The 20,550-nt window shown below is 44.2% G+C and overlaps 2 protein-coding genes across 3 annotated transcripts; one reads left to right on the top strand and one right to left on the bottom strand.

Moving 5' to 3' along the window:
• Positions 1–3,455: 3,455 nt before the first annotated feature.
• Positions 3,456–6,167, top strand: tubb2b (tubulin, beta 2b). Its single transcript, XM_024001583.2, has 4 exons — positions 3,456–3,601; positions 4,515–4,623; positions 4,731–4,841; positions 4,958–6,167. The coding sequence occupies exons 1-4, from the start codon at positions 3,545–3,547 to the stop codon at positions 6,016–6,018; spliced, it is 1,338 nt and encodes a 445-aa protein (XP_023857351.1). The 5' UTR covers positions 3,456–3,544; the 3' UTR covers positions 6,019–6,167.
• Positions 6,168–7,224: 1,057 nt separating this feature from the next.
• bcl2l16 (BCL2 like 16) lies at positions 7,225–9,073 on the bottom strand. 2 transcript variants are annotated; one of them, XM_024001584.2, is made up of 3 exons: positions 8,984–9,073; positions 8,040–8,675; positions 7,225–7,433 (listed from the first exon to the last, which is right to left on the bottom strand). In XM_024001584.2, the coding sequence occupies exons 2-3, from the start codon at positions 8,517–8,519 to the stop codon at positions 7,302–7,304; spliced, it is 612 nt and encodes a 203-aa protein (XP_023857352.1). In that variant the 5' UTR covers positions 8,520–8,675; positions 8,984–9,073; the 3' UTR covers positions 7,225–7,301. The 2 variants fall into 2 exon arrangements, with proteins under 2 accessions (XP_023857352.1, XP_023857353.1); XM_024001585.2 differs by having other exon boundaries at positions 7,345–7,429.
• Positions 9,074–20,550: the final 11,477 nt, after the last annotated feature.

Here is a 20,550-nt window from a genome sequence, read left to right as displayed (position 1 = left end):
CTGAATCACTGGGCTCCATCAGCAGACATACTGTACAGTACACAATCAGCGTGAGACACAGCTGTTCCTGTCCAACACCTGGCCTGCATTATTAACCACACGCCCATTCCACCCGCTCACCCACAATTCTACTGTATAGGCCAGGCCAGGGAAGACCACCTCTGATTTCTGCTGTTCTCCAATGAAACTTTACAAAGATGTCAGATATTCACTGGAAATTCTAAATGTTACCCAAATGTTGCCCAAATAATTGTTGGTAGAACCCTCTTGTAGAGAGTAGGCATCTGTCTGTACCAATATGCTGGACTGGGCAGGGCGTGGCAAGTACTTTACAGTGCTTAAGAATTCTACTGCCAATTTGTTGCAAATCAGCATACATTTATAAATTGACTTGTGTGTACTTGTTCCTCGCTGCTAGAAAACACAGTTCTTGAATAKCATCACAACATGCCCACTGCAACACAGTAACTATTGTAGCTGACACTAGCTAGCATTTGCATTCTGCCAGGGTGTCTTTTTTGCACAGTCATRGTCTCTTTGTTATGTAACGTGAATGTGGAGCTCTGTCTAACTCTTCCTCACACTCTACCCTGAGAATAGTGTAGTCAAGTCATAGAGATACAGTATAATACTGATTCTGTTATATCTACAGTTGTAATCGTTTTTCTATGGGTGTAGTGTACCACTGTCTGCTACACTATCTGGCAGTACACAGAGGATGCAGTAGTCTACTGAAGATGTAGGGAAGATGCTGAGTAAGGGCAGGGTAATTTAACCATCAACCTTCTGGGGAGCTCTAGTCTGGTGGGACAGCCAAGCTGCAAGTTACTGTAAGCATATAATGAGGTGACATTATGTCCATAAATGAGTCCATAAAGAGCCGAGGACAGCAAATGCCCTCAATTTGACTCTGAGATGTTTTTATGCCGATGTGCAGTAGACACGCTCAGCCTCACATCACATGACATCATACCACTTAGTGTACAGTCAGACTCTATTCCCCTTCAAAGTTAGATGAATAATTAATTTACTGCAGAGGGATAAAAATGGTTTGAATCAAAAGGAAATCTCACACCTCCAGTCCTGTCTTGAGATTAAAAAGGCTGAGATAGAAATAGAATGTGGATGTGTGTGCCCAAACAGAGGATGGTATGGGAAAGGTGTTGTATGAAACCATAATGAGCTGCTTCCACTGTATAGGATGTTACTCAGGAAATGTATTTGTGAATGATTCCTTTTGTCTCTCCTCAGGCTCACCTTCTTCCAGTCCTCACAAGAAAGCCCCACTCTCTCCCCCTTTGTTACTATTAACACACCCACCCTTTCCCTGTCGTCTGTGACTAGACACTACCGTGGAGGAAGAATGCAGGTGTGAGGAAGCGTTAGACAGGGCTCCACATTCACTTTACATAAAAAGGGGCGGCAGGTAGCCTAGTGGTTAGAGCGTTGGACTAGTGACCGGAAGGTTGGAAGATCGAATCCCTGAGCTGACAGGGTAAAAATCTGTTGTTCTGCCCCTGAACAAGGCAGTTAACCCACTGTTCCTAGGTTGTCATTGTAAATAAGAATTTGTTCTTAACTGCCTTGCCTAGTTAAATTTAAAAAAGTATTCTGTATATACACTGAGTGTACAAAACAATAGGAACACCTGCTCTTCCACTCAATAATAGGAAGGTGTTCCTAGTATTTTGTCATTTTGTGCTGTATCAAACTGAAAGTACACTGTATGATGACCCAGTTACAGAGTGAACACAGCAGCGATGTCTCTGCAAAGGCAGCCTATGCTGTGAGAATGGACTGTATGCACTTACTGTGCTGTAATGAGATTGAAACTAGGCCCTTTGTTTCTGAGTATGGCTATTCATTGCACACACAGAGCTCTTATCCCTACACCTTGACAACTCTATAGGTTTAATCTACATGAAAATGCATGTTATGGATACAGTGGTAAGAGCTGAATGGGCATGGATCACCAGACTCAAGGTAAAGCCCCTATAGGTCCTCCACAAAGGTCTGTTCAATGGCTATTGGTCCAAACTAACAGAATCAGCTGGGTGTCTCTCCTCTGTCCTTCAGCACACAGCTACTTTGCCCATGCAGGAGGCGAGCGCTGGCGTCTCAGACACATTCTCCCCTTGGCACACATATTAACTATCAATAAACCCCCCTACCCTAATTCCATCACTCTTTAAAACAGGCATGCACTGCTCCCCTCCCAAGCCCACTCGCTTTCTCTGCTGCTGCCACACCCCTCCCTGTTTTGTTCATCCTTCCAGACAGTGTCTGTCTCGCTGGTGTTGAGATCAATAGCCCAACCTCCCCATCTCATGCTAAATTGGATTTCAGCTGTTTCATTGCTCTATTTATGTGTTGTTTCATATTATATAATTAAGACTATGCCAGTACAAAGATTAATACAATTGAACATGGAAGATTAAACATTTTATTGGACTGTCTGTCACTTCATGACTGGACTATGTTGTGATCAGTAATACATACAAAGGAGATGGTTACAATGGGGCCCCAGGTCAGAGTCATCTGTTGGAAATGGTAATACATTGACGTTATATAAATCAGACATGGATTCATTCACAACAATAGACTATGTATATGCAGGATTTGTTCAAATATAATAATCCTGTTGTGAAGTTCTCACTGTGGCCTGTAAGGGGAAAGGAGCAGTCAAGTAGTCTGTCTGTAAAGCCCTGACACAGCCCAGGCAGCCATGTTTTACAATGCGCAAAAAGGGAGGCGCCCATATTCAGAAATATGTAACAACAACGATAAGAATTAGGGATATAAATGACTCTGGGTACATATAATCTAATCGCAGGTTTCCGGGACAGTACCAAAGGCTGTAGACTATGTTGTGTTATGATAACAAACAACTGACATATCTTTGATGACATATTAGATCCCTTTCTTGACAGAAAACATGTGACATGATGTTGGATACATTTCATGTGACAAAATGTAAATCGAGAAACGAAATAGCTATGTTTCACCCCCAAGAAGCTGAAATAATTCTGCCAGGAATGGTTACAACGTAACAATGAGCCACGTGGATTTACATGACATCTGTGAGGTTGTTCTTAGTTGTACCATTTTATGTGAAAAGGTTTCACATATTTTAAATAGTCAACAGGTGCCTCTCTTAATCATGTACTCTATGTGGTTTATTGGATCAAAATATGGTAAAGAAAGTATAGTTTAAAATGAGATATGATTTTAGCCGGCATAAAGGATGTAGGACAAATCTTCAAGATTATGTGAGGATCACACGTTTGCGTATATTTGATTGATAGTCAGAAGAGGCCAATGAAAATAATTCCTTGTGAATATGATTGGTCTATAAGTGTGTCAATAAATGGGTCTGAGAAATATTAGCCAATAGATTTGTCAAATTTGGTGACATAGATTCTAAGGGGCGTACACAAAGTCCTCCTATATAGTCAGGGAGACCATTCTTTTCGCGCACTCTAAGAAAGGAAGCCGAGCCTCTGGTTTTTATTGGCATAAGAGTTGTTCTACCTCCAAAGCAAAAATGAGGGAAATCGTGCATCTTCAGGCTGGTCAGTGTGGAAACCAGATCGGAGCTAAGGTTTGTCATCTGTTTTATTAATTTGATGCAAATCGTGCGATAAATAACTGAGCGTAAAATCGCAGTTTCTTTGTATGCGTGTTCAGTTAACCACACCCAAAGAACTGTATTGTTAATGGAAATGCAAGCAATTAATATTCCTAACCTATATTGATTACCGTTATTGTTTTGATTGGGGGGGTGGGGGGTGTTATTGGTATTATTTTTATGCGCTACTCTATTTTTATTCGACCGGTTTTATTTGGACTGGAATGATCCTTACACTGTAGACTACTGGCGAGTGAGACAATATACATGAAATGTGTATTAAGAAATTGTTTTATTAAATGTAAAATTGATCGATTAAATGTGGGTATGGATAACCACAATTTACTCGCCCTACTGCAATGCGCAAAAGGGGAAGTAGGCCTCAGTCATGCCAAATGCCATATTCCAAGTAATCTGTTAAATAGCGACTACATTTCGGTTATTGTCGTAATAAACATATTTCTTGGGGGGGAATGGGAAATTTGTTCAATCCCATATTATGACCCACATTCGTATCGTTGACAGCGCGCCGCGCCCGGTTTTTGGCAGATGTGAGCGGTGTTTCATCAAGTGACGTATTCGACATTTTCAAAACCTTTGCTAATGGATTTCAGCCAATCGGAGGGCATGCCGCGCGCGCGGAATTTTACGGGAGGGAGATTTTCATTCCAGATACCTAACCATACATTGTATGTACCTATAATGAACCATGCAATATAGTCGAATTGATCCATTGACGTAATCAAATGGAATATTGAAACAATCTAATAACTGCATAGGCCTACCACGCATTTGATTAACGGATCACACTTTGAATGGCATATTAGCCTACCTGATATGAATTCTATTTTGCGCTGTAGACTAAATCCGAATGCTCTTCTTGCAGTTCTGGGAGGTGATCAGTGACGAACATGGCATTGACCCAACTGGTACATACCATGGGGACAGTGACCTTCAGCTCGACAGGATCAACGTCTACTACAATGAAGCCTCAGGTAAGCCTTGTTCGTCTAATGTATAACCACATTTGTCAAATTCCTTCTCTCCCAATTGATTATGTGTGGTTCTGACATTGATCTTTATTTTCCTCCTGGTTGTCTAGGTGGTAAATACGTGCCTCGTGCCGTGCTTGTCGACTTGGAGCCAGGGACCATGGACTCTGTGAGATCTGGACCCTTCGGCCAGATCTTCAGACCTGACAACTTTGTGTTCGGTAGGTCTCTCTGCTTCATATTTGTACAGTATTTGTATCATATTCATAATGTTGCCTGTACATGAACTGAATAGAGCACTAGACTACAATAATTTATCCAATATCTTGTTTTGCAGGCCAGAGTGGTGCTGGAAACAACTGGGCCAAGGGCCACTACACAGAGGGAGCTGAACTAGTGGACTCAGTCCTGGATGTTGTGAGGAAGGAAGCTGAGAGCTGTGACTGTCTGCAAGGTTTCCAGCTCACCCACTCACTAGGAGGTGGAACCGGCTCTGGCATGGGCACCCTGCTCATCAGCAAGATCCGTGAAGAGTACCCCGACCGCATCATGAACACCTTCAGCGTGGTGCCCTCACCCAAAGTATCAGACACTGTGGTGGAGCCCTACAATGCCACCCTGTCAGTCCACCAGCTAGTGGAGAACACTGACGAGACCTTCTGTATTGACAACGAGGCTCTCTACGACATCTGCTTTCGTACCCTCAAACTCACTACTCCCTCCTACGGCGACCTCAACCACCTGGTGTCGGCAACAATGAGCGGTGTCACAACCTGCCTGCGATTCCCAGGACAGCTCAACGCTGACCTCCGTAAGCTGGCTGTCAACATGGTGCCCTTCCCCCGTCTCCACTTCTTCATGCCTGGCTTCGCCCCCCTCACCAGCAGGGGAAGCCAGCAGTACCGCTCCCTCACTGTTCCCGAGCTCACCCAGCAGATGTTCGATGCCAAGAACATGATGGCCGCCTGCGACCCCCGCCACGGACGCTACCTTACAGTGGCTGCCATCTTCCGTGGACGCATGTCCATGAAGGAGGTAGACGAGCAGATGCTGAACGTGCAGAACAAGAACAGCAGCTACTTTGTTGAATGGATCCCCAACAATGTCAAGACTGCAGTCTGCGACATTCCTCCCCGTGGCCTCAAGATGGCTGCTACCTTCATCGGCAACAGCACAGCCATCCAGGAGCTGTTCAAGCGTATCTCAGAGCAGTTCACAGCCATGTTCAGGCGTAAGGCTTTCCTCCATTGGTACACTGGAGAGGGTATGGATGAGATGGAGTTCACTGAGGCTGAGAGCAACATGAATGACCTGGTGTCTGAGTACCAGCAGTACCAAGATGCCACCGCTGAGGAGGAGGGAGAGTTTGAAGAGGAGGGAGAAGAGGAGCTGGCCTAAATGTTTGTAAAATATATGTATAATTCACTGACATGTCAGTCTTGACCTTTCCAGTGTTCCATTACCTGTCCTTTTTGTTTTGTCACCTCTGCTATTCCTGTCATTTCTTGTCTGTACAGAAACATGTCAATAAAATTTCTTTTGTTTAATGTGCTGTATTCCTCAATGTAATGGTTGCATCAGTAATCACGTCACACATTATTCTGACAACAACCAGTTCTTCAACTAGGCAATAGTTTTCAGTGGTGAAAACATTCAAATGACATGCATTTATTGTATTGTAATCATCGTTTCATATATATAACTGTAGAGCAGCTGTTGGTGCATTTATGTATGTTTTCTAGACATAGTAAGATGAGGGGCTACAGTGTTCCCCAGCACAATCGTGCTAGTTCTCTGAGGCATAGCTCAGGTTTTTGCATGTTTTGCCATGCCTCTGAAATCTGATTAGCGAGCTAAACTCGTGGTAAATCTGTTTTGAATTAGCAATTGTTATCCATTCAAGCTATGATTTAGTCTGACACAACATGCACTAATAACCATGCTAGTTATCCAAGGACTTTATCCCCTGTGATGTTGACAGACCAAATTGGCAAGTAAAGTGGTGTTTCATAAACCCTCTTTAGTTCCTTATTTCGATGTTAGCGCACACATAAATATACACATGTAGGCTATCATGAAGTTTATTGCTAATTTGGCTGACAAAGTCAAAGGTATATGAGTAATATTAGAATATGCCTGTGGGTTGAACTTGACAAACCAAAGTCTGCGTTTGCACAAGCAGCCCATATCTGGTGTTTTTCTTTCACTAATTGGTCGCTTGACCAGATCAGCTCTGAAAGATATCTGATGTAGGGGGAAAAAAATCAGAATTGGCTGCCTGGATGGGGCATTTTCAGCAAAAAATAAATAAAACTGTTGGATAGAGCATTTCGGTTTCAGTTGTGCAAATGTCCTTGGCTGACACCTGACACAGTGAAAAGCTTATCTCTACTGAATTATGATTCAGTTGTAAACTAGCTGGCTGGTTAATACTGGGAGCCTATTGTATGTTTGTTGAGCCCTGAAACTTATGTCAATGTCTAATGCAAAGTCCCATAACTGCCTGGCACATTATTACTGAGGTAATGTTTTTACCAGCATGATTGCACGCCTCAATGGTTTAAAATAGACAATAGTGGGACATTGAGATACAGTTGGAAAATATATGCTTTGGGAAAATATTTATTCAATAAGGGGACTTTTGGAGCGATCTGATTGTGGTCACCAGGTGGGGGTGTTGTTTAAGATATTATTCGTTTCCACAGGAAATAGGACAGGATACTGGTGACCAATAGTAGTAGAGTCCAGCAACACACCTTCTTCACCTGGCCCTCCAAGTCCTGCTTCTGCCCAAAGCGGGACACAAAGCCTGTCTGCCAACAACAGAAAATGTGATTAGATCCCAGGAATGAAACAGAATTTAAGATTCACAACAACAACAGGACAACCTAACATTTTAAACTGTAGTCTAGTGCTCTATTCAATCACATCTGCTTTAGCCGACATCCTTTTTAAAGCGATGTCCTTGTTTTGGCGATGTCGGAGGTGGAACTGCGTTAGAGTTGTCAAATTCACAAGCGGCTCCTGGCATTATACCTAAAGCTGACATTGCCATTGGCTGCAGAGTCGCATGAAAATAAATCCCATGCAGCCAGCCTTGTTACCAAGTTTGAACCCTGGAATGTGAGCTGTAATCTACACCTCAATTAGGCTGATAAAAACCCTCATTGTTTGATTTTATGATTTTATAATTGGAGCGTAATTATTTCTATATAGCTTACACTTTCTTGTTCTGAACTTCTAACGGGAGTGGCTTCGTGACAATGATCGTAAGATCAGCTGCTCACCGATTTGACGGCTCCAACGCCGCAAAAACATCCATTATGTGGCTGTCTGCCATCGCTGGTTAACGCTTGATCTGATTGAATCTAGACCTTAGTCTTACTTTGCCAGTGAAGAACCTTGACTAGTGAACTTACCCATCCACCCTTGTCCCGAATCTCTGGACAGATGACCCTCTCCACGTAACCCCCCACACACTCCTTAAGCTGGGGCACGATTCCCTCCATGCCCCTCTCGTGGCAGTGCAGGGCCATCTGGCCAGCCAGCACATACACAGACAGCACCGCACTCCAGGCCAGGTCTCGTCGGCGCCCCCCGGGGGTGGTGGTGGCAAAGTGCTCATCCAGGATGGCGGTGAGCATGGGGCAGGCTGTGGCCTCGGTCACATCGTGGAAGACGCGTGGCCAGCGCCTGAAGAAGATGGGGAACCTAACTAGCAGCTCATCCCCAGCATGGCGCAGGGCTGCTGCTGTGGCAGTAGGTGGTGGGCCTATGTGGCCGTCGGGCCCTGCAATCACATAGTTTATATAGTCATGTAACATCAGATAGGCCTCTCGTACCAGGGGGTCAGGGCTGTTTATGCCACCCCTGCTCTCTAGCCCCTCTGACTGACCCATAGCCTCGGGCTGACTGACTCGCTGTCGCAAATCACAACGCTGTGACTTGCATTAGAGCAGTGGACCGTTCACAGATAAACAGTCCCTGTGACAAGTTGCCATCAGCCATCCTCTCAGCAATGTCAATTCCTCATAGAGGGTTAGAGATCCAGTCACCTGAAACCACAAAGAAATCATCAACCTCTGCACTGTACATGTTGAACAGCACAGTGGGTAAAAAAAACATGTAGCACTTATTATACCTTTTATAAACAAAACAAGTGGAATGCTTTTCAGTTAATGTTAGTCAAATCTGTGCATTTCTCCAACTCCATTATGATGTTTGTTAGACTAATGTTATATTACACAGACATATCATACAATATTTGAATATAACATATTCTGAAATGTCAACTAATACAGCAAATGTGCACATTTCCAATAAACAACACTAGCAATCAACAGAGAAAGTATTTCAAACTCACCCCTTCCCTTCCACCAAAACACAAGTGGTACCAAGACACACACACACAAACACAAAAAGGAATTAGTGGTGCAGGTGGCGGAACAACAGCGGGTCCAAAGCAGTATATAGTTCAGCAGGAGTGGGTCGCCAACCGGTCCGCTCGTTGCTGCCTTTACCCAGGCTAAATTTAGAGGCCTTGTTGGAAACTGACACTGAACTCCTGCGTCATATGCACAATCATCAACCCTCTGATACACATCCCCATTCCAACACAAGCAAAGTTAAATATAGATCTTAGAGAGTGTGTGTGTGTGTGGCTCAGCGTAGAAACAGGTTAACGTTAATAGTCTGTGAGATCATACTGGTAAAGACAGACAAAGAGGAGGCAGGCCAAAATAAAGTAATCAGTTGATAGGTTTAATATTTCACTGAGCTATTGCCTTTGAAAACCATTCAGAAATGTTTCTTTTTGGATTCTGCCCATCAAAACCAGATTTCATACTGTGATGTTGTGCAGCCTTACATAGATGTACAATTATACAGTTTTAGCTCTGAAACATTTGTCGTTCATGTTTGATTGTGGTATTTTAATTCAGAGACCACCCACAAACACACACACACACTCACACAGCATCACGATTAACATACAACAACAATCCTACTCCTTCACATACAGATTTAGCTTAGATTGTGTTTCTTCCAGTGAGCTTCTTTCAGCCTGTCTGTAATCTGTGTGGTGCCAGTCAGGGGAATGTGGTAAGGAGGAGTAGGCTTTAAGAGCTGCTGAAGGCTTTCCTCTATTGACCATTGTTTTCCTCCAATGGGAGTCTGCCAATCTACCCATCTGTTCCTCCACCAGGAATAATGCTGACCAGTGGAGTGCAAGGCAATAAAAGCCACATGCAAGCACTTGGACTTCCACTAGGGTGCAGTGGTGTGTCACTAAACAGATTTGACGCTTGTGAGTTGCAGTCRATATTGAACTGTAAATTATGGTTTTGCAATACTGTAGGTTTGTAATTGATTGAAATAACAGAGACCAGGAAATGGTTTCCTTTGTACTTCCTCCCCTGCAGCTTTGTATATACAACCAGTATATTGTATGGCCATGGCACCAGCAACATGGAAACAATCATTTATCTTTAACACATTGTCAAGCATTTTGGGTTTCAATACACTTGTTTTTATTCTTGTGATTATGCATATTGCAACCAAATTATTGTCTGTTGATTTAAAGAGACAAAAAGAAAGGGTTCTTATTGCGACAGTGTATGGCTTAATGACACACTCATGTTCATGTGTGCATCTACACTGGCCTGTGTGTTAACTATCTACGTACCCGTTAATCTGATGGAGCACTTGGGGATCAATCAAATGCACTCATTTACATTGACATTTTAGTCATCTAGCAGACGCTCTTATCCAGAGAGATTTACAGGCTCAATTAGGGTTAAGTCATGTACTCCTGTTTACTCCACTGATTTATAAGTGAAGACAAAGACCAGCTGAAGTAGCATGGTCAGCAGCTCTGTGTGTTTGCCCATCTGGCACATACTGTACATGCAGAAGGAGATATGAAAAATGACAAGTCCCCTCATCCTTCCACATAGATAGATGCAGTATGAGAGAGGTGTTTTATTATTCTTCAACACATTCAACAGACAATGCTAGAACATTACAATGAGTGTGTCACATGGTTCCCCTCCTCATAGAGGAGACAGGGTGCAGGGGAAGTGACATCGTTGATAGTACCTGCTATCAGGGCTCTCATATGTTCATGTGGCAACATCTGCAGGGGGGAACTTCCTGTCTAGAGTTTTACTGTAGGCTACAGGGCCCTTTGAAGTTGGTTCAGTCCCTGCCAGGGAAACTAAAGTGTTTAACCAGATGAAACAAAATCACTCTGACAGTTTCATCTGACAAGCTGATTACAAGATAATTGCTTTCCAACACCAGCTTTTGTTGAGAGCTGAAGTATTTGAGAGTACGTGAGTATGTTGCTTACTTTAGTTTCTATGTCCTTGGTGAAACAAAATAGACTACAAGACCAAAAGTATGTGGACACCTGCTCGTCGAACATCTCATTCCAAAATGATGGGCATTAATATGGAGTTAGTCCCCCCTTTGCTGCTATAACAGCCTCCACTCTTCTGGGAAGGCGTTCCACTAGATACTGGAACATTCAGCCACAAAAGCATTAGTGAAGTCGGCACTGATGTTGGGCCATTCTGCTGCCAATCTTTGTCTCTGCAGATTGCATGGCCGTGTGCTCGATGTTATACATCTGTCAGCAACGGTTGTGGCTGAAATAGCCAAATCCACTAATATGAAGGGTTGTCCACATACTTTTGTATATATAGTGTAGATATAGGATGTTTACTGTTTTGTCTTTCTGATGCAGCACCTGATTGAGTGTAACAACTGTCTCCTCCTTTTCAAAAACAAACAAAGGATATTGTGGAAACACCTTGCCAGTTATGGCCAATTTGATGAGAGCAAGAAATAATGATATTATTATGTTTTACATCGCTCATTTTCATCCACTTATATCTGCCCCCCATGACCACATGTACATGTATATCTTTCTCTTTCTACTGGTTCATTGCTTCTCTCCCTGCCGAGAGGTTTTCAGAGCTTCCCCAGCATCACACAGACATTAACACATTCAATTGGTCTGAGACCAGAAAAGTGGAATACTATAATTTCACTGCTTGATCGCATGTTGTTCCTCTGGGAAAATTCAGGCCTTTGCTGGAACCTGAAAGAATCATGTAGAGCTTCACTGTGAAATGTGAAAKCAATGCTAAACTACAGGACTGTTTTGCTAGCACAGACTGGAATATGTTCCGGGATTCTTCCGATGGCATTGAAGAGTACACCACAACAGTCATTGGCTTTATCAATAAGTGCATCGAGGACGTCGTCCCCACAGTGACTGTACGTACATACCCCAACCAGAAGCCATGGATTACAGACAACATTCGCACTAAGCTAAAGGGTAGAGCTGCTGCTTTCAAGGAGCGGGAGGGCTTGTGGCAGGGCTTGCAAACTATTACAGACGACAAAGGGAAGCACAGCCGAGAGCTGCCCAGTGACACAAGCCTACCAGACGAGCTAAATAACTTCTATGCTCGCTTCGAGGCAAGTAACACTGAAACATGCATGGGAGAATCAGCTGTTCTGGACGACTGTGTGATCACGCTCTCCACAGCCGATGTGAGTAAAACCTTTAAACAGATCAACATTCACTAGGCCGCAGGGCCAGACAGATTACCAGAACGTGTACTCCGAGCACGGGCTGACCAACTGGCAAGTGTCTTCACTGACATTTTCAACCACTCCCTGTCTTAGTCTGTAATACCAACATGTTTCAAGCAGACCACGATAGTCCCTATGTCCAAGAACACTAAGGTAACCTGCCTAAATGACTACCGACCCGTAGCACTCACGTCTGTAGCCATGAAATGCTTTGAAAAGCTGGTCATGGCTCACATCAACACCATTATCCCAGAAACCCTAGACCCACTCCAATTTGCATACCGCACAAACAGATCCACAGATGATGCAATCTCTATTGCACTCCACATTGCTCTTTCACATCTGGACAAAAGGAACACCTATGTGAGAATGCTATTCATTGACTACAGCTCAGCATTCAACACCATAGTGTCCTCAAAGCTCATCACTAAACTAAAGACCCTGGGACTAAACACTATGCAACTGGATCCTAGACTTCCTGATGGGCCGCCCCCAGGTGGTAATGGTAGGTAAACAACACATCCGCCACGCTGATCCTCAACACGGGGGCCCCTCAGGGGTGCATGTTTCGTCCCCTCCTGTACTCCCTGTTCACTCATGACTGCACGGCCAGGCACGACTCCAACACCATCATTAAGTTTGCTGATGACACAACAGTGGTAGGCCTGATCACCGACAATGATGAGACAGCCTATAGGGAGGAGGTCAGAGACCTGACCATGTGGTGCAAGGACAACAACCTCTCCCTCAACGTGATCAAGACAAAGGAGATGATTGTGGACTACAGGAAAAGGAGGACCGAGCACGCTCCCATTCTCATCGATGGGGCTGTAGGGGAGCAGGTTAAGAGAGGAGCAGGTTCAGATCATCAAAAGGTTTTACAGCTGCACCATCGAGAGCATCCTGACGGGTTGCATCACTGCCTGGTATGGCAACTGCTCGGCCTCCGACCACAAGGCACTACAGAGGGTAGTGCGTACGGCCCAGTACATCACCGGGGCCAAGCTTCCTGCCATCCAGGACCTCTATACCAGGCAGTGTCAGAGGAAGGCCCTAAAAATTGTTAAAGACTCCAGCCACCCTAGTCATAGAATGTTCGCTCTGCTACCGCTGTAAGGTCTACACCTGTTGTATTCGGCACGTGTGACAAATAACATTTGATTTGAAGAACATCCAGCAACAGGAAAGCTGAAGTACTGATGGAAAGAGTAGAAACGGCATACAAAGACAGCACAATAACATCCCCACAACTCATCCTCTGTCATCCACGGCAAATAGCCTCCCAAGCAAGACAGGGACAAAGAAGGAAAGGGAAAGGGAAACATTAGAGTCTTGACCAGTGGTGAAAATGAACAAAGATGATTTAAGATGGAAGATGAATCTTGTGACCTCTGCGTGCTACACATTGTAATGACTAGAAAAAGCAGAAACACAAACTGTTTTTTGCTCTATCAATTGGAACAATATGCTCCTTCCATCCTGTCTGTTTGTTATCTGTAATGCATGTGTACGTATATCTCTTATGTTCAGGAAGTTTCTTATCTACACAGAACTTGAAACACTGAAGTTTTTGACCTTTTCTATAAAAACACTCAGCTCAATACAAAGCTGCAAGATGACTAAGAAAGGTAAAAGGAGACAAGCGAATGAAAAAACACCCCTCCATACCTTTGTTTTATGTGAGCCTCCTATCACCCTCACAGAGTGAGGGCTGGGCAGAAAGAGGAGAAATTGCTCTGAATTTGCCAGTAATTGAAAACACCTATACCTCCCTCTACCTCCCTATCTCTACCTGGCCTCAAACATCCACTCCCCTCTCCCTCCCCTGTTACTGCCTTTTATTCCAAACCAGTCTGGCCTCCCTACCCAAACCTGTTCTCAGTCTCCCACCAGGCTGAATTTATGCTCGATTGAGGTCCATTTAGTGTCTGGAGGAGAGGTGACCCACTTGTGATCTGTGTCCCGCTGTCTCCCACCCCACCTCCATTCCGCCAATTGAAGGTATTGATGCCCGCTATTGTTTCCCCCTCTGCCAGGGAGGAAATTAGGGACCCATCAGGCGAGGATAGCAGTTATCGATTTCTACCTTCTCCTCCAACTGTTCTTGTGCTGTACAAGCTCTTCAGATACCAAGCCAAATCCGAGAAGGTGTTTGCAGTTAAAGCTAGAATCCTTAATTTAAAAAATAACAAAACTAATGTATAGTTGTAATCATGTTTTGAGGCTATACAGTGTTTGTTTACATTTACATTGTTTACAAACATTGGAGTTAAACAAGCTTATATTTTGATGGGGTACGACAGTTGAAATATGCTCATGAGGCTTTTATAAGTTATATTCTTCAAGAATCAATGGGTATATCTCATTAATTTATAGGTCCAAAAGTGGATGTAGCATCTAACGATTCTAGCTTTATCATTCTAGGTTCTTTACTGTAGATGCAGAAGCCACGTTTCCTTCATGCTGGGACGATGACAGTAGAGAGATGACTGATGAACATGTCTCTCTGAATGGTTATCTGCCTGTGATCGCTGTCTGACTCGGCCTCTGCTTCTGAAGTTAACTTCCACAATCTTCAAATGTTTCTTCATAAAGTTATGCAGGTGATCATATAAAATATATATATGTACTGTATCTCAGATATGGTGAGCTCTGCGGGGGACACTAAATTATATGGATAGAATACAGTTTTGAGGTCCAGGTCAGGTTAAGGTAGAGTGGGTGCTGAGCTTCCTAAAGTGGTCAACTGTTGTTCAAGTGTCCTCTCTTTATATTACCCTACATTAGCAGTTAGACCCATTGGACCAAGCAGCTTTAAACCTCTTCTCCACCTCCTAAACCTCTACAAACGTGGATGAATTCAGCAAGCTATTAAAATGTATAACAGTTTCTACCAATGTGCTTGGACCTCGGGATACAGAAAAAGAGCAGAGAGAATGTTCTGTTCATTGTTGAGGGGTGAGAGTTGACTCTCCTGTGGAATATGAGCTGCCTCTCCATACCAATAACTCCCTCTCACTGTCAGACGTGTGACATGAGGAGAGCTCACCCACTGGAATATGTATCACTCTCAACCAGCACAGTCTGACTGTTCTTCACCACATTAACATGTTCAACTACAGATATACCTCTTGTTTATATAACGGAAGCCTCTACTCAATTAGAGCACCTGGGGTGAAAAGAAGAGTGGGCACACACACACACACACCCACACACAAATACACACACACACACACACAAATACACACAAATACACACACAAACACACACACTCTCTCTCTCTCTCTCTCTCTCGCTTATCGCTCTCTCGCTCTCTCGCCCAAGGACAAGAGATATAGCTTGTGATCACCTACAATCTGTATTTGAGGAAATTAAATACAAATGACAATTGTGACAAAGATCCAACAGAGTGCTGCATCAGCAGATACTTACAGAAACACCACAGTCATTAACACGTGAATTTACTTTTCATTTTTCAACTATATCCCACAGTTACTCTGACATCTTTGTTTCTCACCATCTATTTCTGAATTCCCACATCAATTACTGCTTCCTTTTTGCMCTTTAATCCTCCCTATTGATCATATAAGGCATTACATTACAATGCATAATAACTGTGGTTTGGCCTATAGTTCCAGGCCTGTCAACAGTGGTAKAATATAGTTAGTGAGGGAATTCGAGCGCTATTTAAGGCTAGCCACTCTCAACCCCAACCTACAAGTACAGTGGCCTCCCTGCCACTACCACAGAGCCAGTAGAGTAGGGATCATGGAGCTCACAGTGAGTATAAAGACCACATTTAGGACTCGATTCATTCCCTAGCGTTGAAGATCAGCGCTGTAGCACCATTTACATTTTAAAGTMATTTCCGATTGAGCAGAGATATGCATCGTTTACCGCGAATGCAGTCTCGGACGTTTTTATTTATTTATTTTTATCATGCCAGTGCAGGTCTTCAGTGCCATAGATTTAATCCAGCCCTTACTTTGTATTTTCTTTATGAATCCCTCTCATGGGGCTTGTCCACAGCCTGAAGGCATACTAGGACCTAGGTGTGTGGGACAGGCTGCATCCATCCACACTCTGATYCAGAAGGGGTCCCGACAGTTTGATCTGCTCTGAGGCCATAATAGAAAATGTTGATCGGCAAGCTGTGCAAACACACAGAACCCGATTTTGAGATTGGAGGTCTGTGGATGCTGCCAACAGGTCTGGACCTGTTGGAGTGGAACAAGTCAAATGTGAGTCTAAACTGAGCAAAGGTTAAAGGGTTATTACAATGTTGTGATACGTTAATGTCCATTTATTTTTAGGAGATTATGGAATTGTTGCATGATTGTATTGAATGTTTATCTAATGGAGGGCATTAAGAAGTATGCTGTTGAGTTGTTGATGTTATACTGATCCAGTTTGTGTTTTTGTTATTGTAAACACAGGACATACAAACACCCGGTAAACATAAGACATAGTCTTTCCACTGCTGCTGTTGCTGACTTGTTTGTGGTGATAGAACTGTGAGCTATGGCATCCTGAGACATCCTATGTGTTACGAGGAAGAATGCTCTGAGGTTGTGTAGTAGACAATACGGTTGTGGTCACAGACGGTGAGGCCAGGTGGTCCTCTGGGGCCTGGCAGTGAGGTGGGGGGCGAGTAGGGGGGGGGGGGGGGGGGGGGGGGGGGGGGGGGGGGGGGGGGGGGGGGGGGGGGGGGGGGGGGGGGGGGGGGGGGGGGGGGGGGGGGGGGGGGGGGGGGGGGGTAGAAGGGGGACGAAGAGGGGGACTGGTCAGAGGGAGACGTTATCCTGCTGCCTCACTGAACTTCAAATCAAACCAGATGGACTCATTTATGGCCAATTAGCTCCAGTATTGTGAGTGGAGTCTGACTCACCTAACACAATTATACCTTTTATCTTTATTCAGAGGAAAGCCAACAGCTGTAAAGCTAGCTATGTTTTGGTGGGGATTTAACCACACCCCCCTAAGAGAGTTAGAGTCATGATCGTGAGCGTGGTCATGGAGGCAGAAGAAGGGACTGGAAGACAAATAACTGAAGTTTGAGAACTGGAATAAGCAAGCAGAATATGTGTGGGGTGCGTGGGTGTATGAGCACAGGTAGCCACAGATACAGTGCATTCGGAAAAGTATTCAGACCCTTTCCCTTTTCCAAATTGTTTTACGTTACAGCCTTATTCTAAAATTGATTAAATTATTATCAATCTACACACAATACCCCATAATGACAAAGCGAAAACAGGCCTTTAGAAATGTTTGCTAATTTATAAAAAAGAAAAAACAGAAAGACCTTATTTACATAAGTATTCAAACCCTGACGTTGAGCTCAGATGCATCGTGTTTACATTGATCATTCTTGAGATCATCCTTGAGATGTTTCTACAACTTCATTGGAGTCCACCTATGGTAAATTAAATTGATTGAACATGATTTGGAAAGGCACACACCTGTCTATATAAGGTCCCACAGTTGACAGTGCATGTCAGAGAAAAAAGMCATGAGGTCGAAGGAATTGTCTGTAGAGTTCCGAGACAAGATTGTGTCGAGGCACAGATCTGGGGAAGGGTACCAAAAAATGTCTGCCGCATTGAAGGTCCCCAACAACACAATGGCCTCCATCACTCTTAAATGGAAGAAGTTTGGAACCACCAAGACTCTTCCTAGAGCTGGCCGCCCGGACAAAGTGAGCRTTCGGGGGAGAAGGGCCTTGGTCAGGGAGGTGACCAAAAACCTGATAGTCACTCTGACAGAGCTCCAGAGTTCCTCTGTGGAGATGGGAGAAMCTTCCAGGACAACCATCTCTGCAGCACTCCACCAATCAGGCCTTTATGGTAGAGTTTGAAATGGGGTTTACAGAGTGTGCAGTTTGGATTCGGGATATTGGGGAAAGGGTCAAATGGATTGATTGGGTTGAATGTACGTATAAATGTGGGATTATAAAAGGAAAGACTTGATATGAAAAACCACAAGGAGCCTGCATTTACAATAGTGAGTGGCCCCACACACACAAAACAAGGGTTGGTCTGGCGTTGGATATCCCATTGCTAAATGCTTCCACTGTGGAGGCAGAGGGATTGGTGAGTGTTCTGTTACTGAGTGCAGTTGATGAGAGCGATTGAGTCCTGCATTGAGTCCTCTTTCATACCGCTCTCTCTCTCTCCTCTAATCGCTCTCTCTGTCACTTACTCTGCCTTTGCTTGACTCCTTTCGTGATGGTCCACTTCACTTAGCCCATAAACAACGCCCCCATCCCCCTCCACACCTTCACATTTCTCCCCCCAGCGAACACAAACCGGGCTCTGCTGCCTTTCTACATCCAAGTCATACTGGACCGTTTGCCAGCACAATTATAATTAGTTGAGGAGCTGCAGCACAGCAAGACATTTCCCTAATAGGTCTTCATCCGAGTCATGTGTGAGTACTGTAAGAACGTTGTAGAGACTGTTAAAATGATGATGTGCTCATTATACACTTATTCAAACAAAGTGGGATTTTATCCTGAGTATGATTCCCGCTATGTTCTAGACAGAGTTGTCTGAATTGAGCTATCATAGTAACATAGCTGGGCAGAATGTGAGACAGAGACAGAGACATATGATATTACCAAGCTAAAACATGCAGTTTGCGGAATGTGCACATATAGTGGCTGTCTCACGAGCTGAGCATATCAGTACAGACAAATGTTGGTTACTGTAGTATTGGACATTACCTCCTAATGGTGGGGATGTTTGAAATGCATTTAGGAGGGGACCTTTCAGTTTGTTGCAGTTGCACAGTCCCATGGGTATCAGCCACCAACCACGGCTGAGCTTCATGTGAGTGCCTCTCAATGAAACTGCCTTTAATTGTCCCTGCATTGTTTATCAACACTGCCAATCCCAACTAGAGCGGAAAGACAGACCAATTTTCCCATTACTATGGGAGCAGAAAATGGAGGGGAGCCGAGGGGACTGGAGAGTCCTGCCTCTCATGAGAGCACTGCAGATGACTTCATCTCCAAGTTTAAAAACACATACAGGAGGTATGGGGTGAGGGCTGCTCACATATATACCAGAGGAGGCTGGTGGGAGGATCTATAGGAGGAAGGGCTCATTGTAATGGCTGGAATGGAATCAATGTGTTTGATGTGTTTGGTACCATTCCATTGATTTCATTCCAGCAATTAAAATGAGCATGTCCTCCTATAACTCCTCCCACCAGCCTCCTCTGATATACACATATATTCACTCTCTTACACACACACACACCAACAACATACAATCAAATAGCTTTTAACCTCCTTAAAAGCTTCTCCACTACATTGGAATTGAGATGAATTTCTTTACGTGAAGGAATGTTTATTTAGACTATCAGATACAACGACAGGGTACTGTTTGTGTGTGTGTGTGTGTGTGTGTGTGTGTGTGTGTGTGTGTGCCCCTCATTCTCCTGTCGTTCCTCTCCTCTCAATCTCGTCTCTCTCTCTCTCTCTCTCTCTCACACACACACACACACACACACACACACAACACACACACACACACAACACACACAACACACACACACACACACACACACACACACACACACACACACACACACACACACCACACACACACACACACACAATGCTGGCCTCCCCTCTATTCAACCATTAAAGGACATTTGTCCAATTTAGAAGAATGACTGAGATCGTATATCATTTCTCCTCGTCACTCTATTTGTATCCCCAAGGAACTGAGTGTATATAGTTCAGTTTGAGTTTTTGAACACTAAAATGTGTTCTGGTGGCGTGGTTGGGTTGACTCCCTTGGCCTCACATTCACCACCTTAAAGTTTTAGTTTTCCCATTGTTGTCTAGAGTGTCAATCATACAGTATCACTGTAGTCTTTGATAATAGCTCACAGATGTGATATTCTTCTCTACATCACACAGCAGCACACTGTGCTCTGCTCTAGATTTGCAACCATGTGTATTGAATGCCCTTCTCCAACTCCTCAAGAGGGCATGCTTTCAAGGCACACTATCCCTAATTGCCCATTAAAAGTTAACTCACACCATCCCAGCCAAGCTTTCTAATGAAGTCCTTAAAATAAGAGAGCCAGCCTTCCAGGGAGCCTGACAGTTTGAGCACTGCCACGATGGGACTGAACTCAGTATGGTCCGGACTTCCCGGCCTATGGGGCTGGACCCCTTCTATCCTGGCCCATAAGGCTGGACCCTTCTATCCCGGCCTATGGGGCTGGACCCCTTCTATCCCGGCCTATGGGGCTGGACCCCTTCTATCCTGGCCCATAGGGCTGGACCCTTCTATCCCGGCCTATGGGGCTGGACCC

Source organism: Salvelinus sp. IW2-2015, linkage group LG15 (genome assembly GCF_002910315.2).
Source record: "Salvelinus sp. IW2-2015 linkage group LG15, ASM291031v2, whole genome shotgun sequence".
In the NCBI taxonomy this organism is placed as follows: domain Eukaryota; kingdom Metazoa; phylum Chordata; class Actinopteri; order Salmoniformes; family Salmonidae; genus Salvelinus; species Salvelinus sp. IW2-2015.
The sequence above is the reverse complement of the archived record's forward strand: the minus strand, read 5'-3'. Positions and strand labels throughout refer to the sequence as shown.

Bases quoted from the DNA above. Each gene is read 5' to 3' on its own strand.
- tubb2b (XM_024001583.2), top strand. From the start codon at position 3,545: ATGAGGGAAATCGTGCATCTTCAGGCTGGTCAGTGTGGAAACCAGATC. The intron at 4,624-4,730 runs GTAAGCCTTGTT...CTGGTTGTCTAG, and splicing joins CTACTACAATGAAGCCTCAG to GTGGTAAATACGTGCCTCGT. The intron at 4,842-4,957 runs GTAGGTCTCTCT...CTTGTTTTGCAG, and splicing joins ACCTGACAACTTTGTGTTCG to GCCAGAGTGGTGCTGGAAAC.
- bcl2l16 (XM_024001584.2), bottom strand. From the start codon at position 8,519: ATGGGTCAGTCAGAGGGGCTAGAGAGCAGGGGTGGCATAAACAGCCCT. The intron at 7,434-8,039 runs GTAAGTTCACTA...TGTTGTTGGCAG, and splicing joins TTCGGGACAAGGGTGGATGG to ACAGGCTTTGTGTCCCGCTT.